Source organism: Pagrus major, chromosome 19 (genome assembly GCF_040436345.1).
Source record: "Pagrus major chromosome 19, Pma_NU_1.0".
In the NCBI taxonomy this organism is placed as follows: Eukaryota; Metazoa; Chordata; class Actinopteri; order Spariformes; family Sparidae; genus Pagrus; species Pagrus major.
The window spans coordinates 15,082,809-15,090,348 of record NC_133233.1 but is presented as its reverse complement, the minus strand read 5'-3'; the positions used below and the strand labels follow the sequence as shown (position 1 = coordinate 15,090,348).

At 42.2% G+C, this 7,540-nt stretch overlaps 1 protein-coding gene across 1 annotated transcript in view; it reads left to right on the top strand.

The window, feature by feature from the left end:
• The first annotated feature begins 5,732 nt into the window (after nucleotides 1–5,732).
• sema5a (sema domain, seven thrombospondin repeats (type 1 and type 1-like), transmembrane domain (TM) and short cytoplasmic domain, (semaphorin) 5A) overlaps nucleotides 5,733–7,540 on the top strand; it is a 92,421-nt gene continuing 90,613 nt past the window's right edge. The window contains exon 1 of the mRNA XM_073488559.1: nucleotides 5,733–5,880. Coding sequence (XP_073344660.1) covers nucleotides 5,733–5,880 — 148 coding nt within the window. The remainder of the gene's footprint in view (nucleotides 5,881–7,540) is intronic.

Here is a 7,540-nt window from a genome sequence, read left to right as displayed (position 1 = left end):
AGTCTGACATTCATAAAATCAGATAGTCTGCCGTTGTCCTTTTGCGACAGACAGACGGCAAAGTAAAGAGCAAACATCTCCGTCATTTCGCTTGTGTTTTTGGTCTAAAACGCCCAAATCACAGATAACCGATTGGCAGACAGAGACGCAGAACAGCAAATAAAAACTGGCGATAACCCGTCTGATAGGCAGAGTGATAAACAGGCAAACACCCAGTCGAACCAATCCCAACACACACACACATTTACAAGCGCTTTGCCTGACGTACAGCAATATAAAGCAGCTCTGCATTGTCTTTGTGTGCTCGGGTCTAAAGCAAAGTCTGGCTTCATTTTACTGGTGTGTGTCCTGTCTGGCCAGAGAGAGAAGCATCTATCAGCAGAGTGTTGTGACCCCGATCTCACACTCCCACGACTGTGTTTGGACAGATGGATCATCACCGCACCACTCACATTTGACAAACGTGCTCGCATGTGAGTCCATTTGTGTGTATGTGTGTGTGTAGGACGATCACAAAGCCAGCGTTTTATTCGGGAGTTTGTTCATTATGTATAGTGTAATTTAACCATCATGAAGTCTCCTTCAGACAAAATCAATAGTGGTGTTAATATGATCCTCCCTGCACTCGTTACTGCAGGAAGACTTCAATTGATTAGTTAGCCGACACCTCAGCTCCTGAAATGCAAGGATGCAGAGGAGTGTGTGTGTGTTTGAATGCGCCATTATGTAACTTTCCAAAACTATGAAGTGAATTGCTTCCGGCTGTCTGAACCAATCCATTATTCACCTGAATATGTTTCACAGCAAGTGTGACTGCATTCTTCTTTTGCTACTACTTTTTGGGAGTTTGACATACAGCATCCTGTCTTTAACTGGAGGTTTTGAGAGGACGATATTTACAGTAGAATAATATACATTTCAGGAACAACATGCGAAACACGTAGTTCGCTTTAGTGTTATTGTTAATAAAAAAAGTGTCAATCACATCCTGGTGTGTGCTGGAATATTGATTTTTTGATCCAGTATACATTACATGTCATAGAAACATCAATTTCAACCGTGAAGAAGTTGGAGGACTTAAATATAATATATGTAGGAATTCTGTATTAAAATGTGCAAAAACAGCTAGTTTTCCCAAATGTTTCCAGCAAGATACAGTACATGGTTTTCACTGGAAACAGTTGTATTCCGAAGAGTAACAATAAACAAGGGCTGTTAGATGAATGTAGGGGAGTAAAAGCACAATAATCTCTGAGATGTAGTGGATTAGACATATAAAGCTGCATAAAATATAAATGGTTAAGCAAAGTACAAGGGCGCCGATTTGCACTTGAGTAAATGTGCTTAGTTACATCCTGCTACTGATGGTAGTCTTCTGACATATTTTGCATGTAAGGATTTACACAGTCAAACAGATAAAAAGAGAAGTAGATGTTTTCCATTTTGACTATTCAGACAAACTCAGGCACTCAGATGCAAATGGAGGGAAAAAGGTTGTGTTCCTTCTTGAAATTTTTAAAAAAGGAAGAATTATGCTGTATTATCTGTTCTGCACATGTATTTCAAATGTCAACGTCGTTTACCCCATGTTAACTTTACTGTGTGGCTAAAGGGCTCCCTGTGCTAAGTGCCCTGAATGTACCAGTGTGTTATCCATCACCGGGTCCCTGGGTGATTTCACTGTGTGTGTGTGTGCTGTGAGTGTTCTGGTACTGTAGGTGTGTTTTTGTGTGTCCGTATTTGTAGAGGTGTGAAAGCAAGACGGAGAAAGAAGTAGGAGTTGGAGCAGAGGTAGGAGGAGGAGGAGGTGGCGGCGGCGGAGGCCCTGGAGATGATTTAGCGTTTAGACCACCGAACAGCTCAGAAAGCTCTTCCAGTTGTCTCCCACAGGACCAGTCGGTGGCTTGTGGTGAGTTAAAGAGAAAACAGGATCCACCAGAGATCACTTCAGAGGGATGCAACAACAGTTCAGATGGTTTGGTTTTAAATCAAGTCATGGCTGCCTGTCTGTGCTCTGTCACTTTAAAGGCATGATGCAAAAGCATGCGTGGACGTAAATCAGGTTATCTCTGCGTCTTTAAAGTGACACGTGCGTTCTTTAAATGATGGCTTATGAATAGTTACAGCATCTTTAGATTTTACAGTTCTTAATTGTTTCTGCATGTGGCGACAGGTTTTCATTAGGGTTCATTTTCATGCAAATGACAAGATTGAGTTTGAGATTCATTTTAACCATATGTAGAGAGTAAGGCAAAAACAATAAGGGTTCACTTGTGTTTTGACTTGACTTAAATATGCATCAAAAAATGTATTGGGCAACACGTTTGACCAATGTCCACAGTGAAACAATGGCGATGGATGACGACATTGTTGTTAGGGGATTTGATGTAGCTTGTCCCCTCTGAATTGCTGTAAGGCAGGATTTGCTCATTAGCACCGTTACTCTGACCTACTGATCTCACCCAGCTGAGATGACGCCCGTCACCAGAGAATGGAGTCAGATAAACTCTCACATCCCTGCCTGGCAAGAATCCGACATACATCCCTCTGCCTAACTGAGCTGGTTTGATAAAAAATACCAAAAAGACGGACTAGTGAGTAGATGAGTCTCTGTGTTCGGCATGATGACGTTTAATGTCCCTGACAACTTCTGTACTCTCATTTAGCCACTTGATAGCAAAGACCGTTTTAAGCACTTTATAATTAAATTGTTGGTCATTTAATTATGTTTTTATACTGAGAACAAAACGTGTAAATATTTTAAGCCTGTGGCAACCACAGACCTTATTTCAGGCATTTAACCAAAAACCGATTCAAAAAACTCATTGCCTTTGAGAATATGGGAAACGCAAGTGCAAAAACGCCGACTGATTTCCAGTTGGCCTTGTCTTTCAGCCCAACCTTATTGGACATCATTTAAATCCAATAGCCTTCATCAGTATTTCACTATTTTTTACAGATTTTTGAGTTTTTAGTCTGTGGTTAAATAATAAAGAGCCAAGAGGGCAATTATTTTATTGATCGGTTGTTCCCTGCATTTTTGTGTTCTGTTGTTGCACAATTCAAAATGTTCAAAAAAATTGGCTTACAGGTTTTTATGAGGAAGGAAATATATCAAGCACATTTGTTTGACCTCAAGGATGCCTTGGGGAGAATCAATATAAGCATGATCTTTGTTTATATACTAGAAAAGCCTCACAGGGCACCTTTAACATCAGAATCAAATATAACAAAGAGAAAACATGAGTGATAACGGATATTAATACTTGTTCTTGAAATAGGATAACGTGGTGAAACTTCATTTAACATTTGTGTGTGTGTATGTGTGTGTGTGTGTGTGTGGGTTCATGCACTTGTGTGTGCAGGCATGTGCGAGCCGACGGGAGGTCGTGTGCAGGGCTGTTACAGAGGTAGCGAGGTCATCAAAGAGCAACGACTCACTGGGCCTCGGCGCCTGCTCCTGTCAACCAGCCCTCTGCATATGCGTCTGCGTGTGTGTGTGTGTGTCTATGTCGATAATACAACCCTTTCCGACCACTCACACACAACTCAATAATCCAGTTTCCTACGTCTAAGCTCACTTCGGCGCCCTACTGATTATGAACTATTCCCTCTAAGTGTCTGCAGACGTGAAAGTTTATAAGACTGTATGAAAAATGACAAGAAGAATGTCCAAACTAGGGGCTACCTGGGGGAAATGACTCACTCGCTCTCAGCTGCAACAGGTAAAATGGCTTGTTGGTGAGGGAAAAAACACATTAAAGACTGTCAAGCAAACTAGCAGACAAAGAAAAGTGACACGTAAGACGACAGGTTGACTAAAGCGAAACAGCCAAAGAGTACAGAAGCTGACGTGTGAACCGTCAAGACGAAAGGGAACAGGAACACAGCGAGGCAACTGGCACTGGCTGTCACTTGCTTTGCCTGCTGTGGCTGACAGGTGTTTTACATTACTCCGTGGCTGAAGGGAAGAAACCACATCTCCCCGCTGCCTGTGCATTTATACACTGGACTCTGAATGAATTCCATAAAGGCCTCAAGGTCGCGGAGCTTATTCAAGCACACTAAAGGCAGAGTAAACTTTCCATTGAAGGAGAAAATGAAATAAAACCACCGCACTCAGCATTAGAGCTTTCGTTTGAAAGCAGAGTAGAGAGGTGCCTTATGTTCTACCCCAGAGCCACTTTAAGCTTTCTCGCACTAAGGGGGTCCATACTTCAGAGGGAAGCAGAGATGAGGTTTGTGTGAGGGGAGTAAATTTTCATTCTTCTTTCTTTCTCAGCTCACTACAGTTTGTCCTCTTTTTTTTTCCCTTTGTGCAGCGTGCAGATTTTCTCATATTTTGCCGCCTTCACACAACAAACACGGTATTAATAGTTTTTGCTTATTTGCAACCTACCATTCACACTAAATCAACTCTGTCATGGAGGGAGGATTGTTCTGTTCTTGCTCTACAAAGCACCGTTTTTTTTTTTTTTTTTTCCACCACTGACTGGACAACAGATGAAAAGCCTATTTCGCGTACAATGAAATAAAAAGAACCCTCCCTGAGTTTCGGCTACAAAAATACATCTTCTGTCATGAAAGCTTTGGCAAAGCAAATGCTTAACATTACTGGCAGCGTATCTTTACTCACTCCACCACACACGCTGCTCACAATGTGGTATACAGCCAGGGAGGCTCATTCTTCTGTTGCGCACAGCATGCATCATTCCTGGTAATAGCATCACATAAATGATTAAAAAGTAATGATGTCTAGGGTCTAGACTTGCTCATCAATTCACCCCCACAAAGAAAAGAAATCATAACCAATTGAGTTGTAAAATGTGGCTTGCTTTCCTCGCGGCGAATGACTTCTGGGAAGCATGATTCTGCCGTAAGCATTATATAATAATCACATCCAGCGATTTGAGTGTTTGGTTGTGAATAAAAACACATCAAATTTACAGCAGCTACAGGATTTAATTGACCCGTGCGGGGCGCTGTGCGGTGCAGCGCCGTGCATATATCAGTCACATACTGTTTGCACAGAAACAAATAGATGGATAGATTCATAATGAATAACACATTAACGCTCCCCTTCATTGTTACATTAAATGCTGCAGTGGAAACAAAGGCATGCACAAAGGGCACAGAGTTTCAGACACTGGGGGACACAGGCACAGACATGAGGTGTGTGAGGTAATGCAGAGCCCTGGCTGATTCATGCTCTTAGTGTCAGAGGTGAGGGCTGTGAGGTCTTTGGGTAGCACATAGGCTTGTGTTGCTCACCAAAGCTCTCCCCCACATTTTTTTTTTTTTAACCCATCTGTCACAGTCTCTCTTCATTGCACCGATCTCCCCAGTTCCCTTTCTGTAAGGATTTATTTTTGCTGCTTTTCATCTCCTGAAGTGAATCCTTGGTGGTTGCAGCAAGGTGTTACACTGCATCAAGCGTTTCAGCACTTGGATTGCAAGTTTGTTGTAGCTAACGTTGCTCAGGCTAACCAGCTAACGTCATTTTTACACTGTCATGAACAAAACAATCATTTTCGACCCAACAAACATTGCAAAAGTATTAATTCACAATCATAATAATGTTTTTAAAGAAAAGAGAAAAAAAAATGACTTGCCGACGTGAAAATGTTCTCAATCTGACCTTTAAACCCAAATCCTTCTCTTCTTTCAGGTGTGTCTCTCCAATGCTCTTGGCCCCTGAGGCCTGAGGAGAAGTGAGCCAAGCCCAGGCCCCCATGGGACGCCCTGTTACCCAGCATGCACTGCTGCTGCTGCAGTGCATGCTGGTCCTGCGGCCTGGAGGCGTGGCCAGTAGGAGAGGGCCGGTGCTGCTGCCTGAGTCGCCCTGTCACAAGACGGAGCACCCACTCATCCCACACTCCGGTGAGTGCTCAAGGAAACACACACACGCATGCACACACAAAGACGCACATGCACACAGCAGGGTGAGATGATTGATTCGACTCACAAGTTTTCTATTTCCTTGTTAAAATTATGCAAACTTTTCTGTACGCCGTGTGTTGTTATTTATATCCTTTTTCTCTACAACCATTTCTCCCTCCCTCCAGTCGTTCACTCTAACCTTAATCACATCATTTCTTCCATCAACATCTTCCCTTCCTTCACTCCTCACAAGGTTAGATGTGTTTCTGGTCGGTTTCATCAAGACATTTTACTGTTGCTAGGAGACATAAACACACTCGGACACATGTTGTCAGCTCTTAGTAGGTGGTGCCGTAAAGTATAGAAGTAGCTTGACATCTTTATTGGGTATCTCGTTTGCAATCCGCCGTCTTTCTTATAGTTAATATACTTTCCCCCCCGACTGCAAACGAGATATTGATTAAATTGCCGGGTTCGCATGTTGTTTGCAAAATGAAAATGAAATGTTATTCGTCTATTTTGTAGAGAGTAACAGAAGAATAACTTTTGAGAAAGGGCTGTCCAGGCCCGTGTTCAATATTAGGTTAAAATTCGCAAGAACTTTTGAACAATTAGTCTAAACCTACACGTTTTGTAACATGCTCCTGCACGTGGGGGCAGATGTAACATTTGACTTCTTGTGTTTTAATACATTTTGTGACTCAAACCTTGACCTCCTCTACACATTTTACTGACATGCTTGTCTAACGTTATAAAGGTGAATTTAACGTTTGCTCAACCCCGATCTCGAACAGTGATATTCCAGACATAGCTTAACAACTGTAACAAGGCACTGCAGGCCTGTCAAGTTATGTATTTCCTCCAGATGTGGAAATGTCCTTTGAGTGCAGAACGATACTGAGCATTTAAAGAGTTTGAAGAGCAGTGTCTTCTTTTTATCCTCTTTAAAAAACAAAAACTCACAAGTGAAAATGTAAGAAATTGACACAGCATGTCCGCCTGCAGAATTGTTGCTGACTAAAAAGAGCCGCTTTTGTCTACCTCGGACAGAAATCAAGGACACGTTCTTTAAAAAATGACAAAGAATTGGGAGTAGAGTAGCACTAATAGGTTAACTAAGGGAAGGAGGCTTACTGAAAGGTCACCTGTGGACTTTCCTTTATTGATTTAAAGTTGTTGAATCTCAAAAACTTCCTCTTTTCTCTCGTTTCCTTAATACCCTGCCTCCTATTTATTCATCTCTGTTCCTTCCCTCGAGAGACGACGCAGACACAACCTCACTCGTAGGCCTTTAATTACTACATGGCTCTGCAGTTTTTAGATACAATATATTCCACATCAGATTTCATCGTCCTTATTCTTCTCTTACATCGCTATCGAACAACTGAAGTGTAACCAAATGCTGTGAAACTTAGTCGAAAGAGAGTATCGATAGCGATCAATGCAGCCTTGTCTACCCACTGCGAAGCAGCAAAATGTCATTGAGCTGTTTTCAGTCCAGCGCAGTCCCAGTCAGATAATCACATAGCGTTCTGTCTAGGGTGAAATTGACTAGAAGACCAAGGTCATAGCATGTGTTCAAAGATCCAGATGTATGTAAAGAATGATTCGGTACATCTGCCCAGCACAGTCGCGAGGACTCTTCTTCTGTACCCTTCCT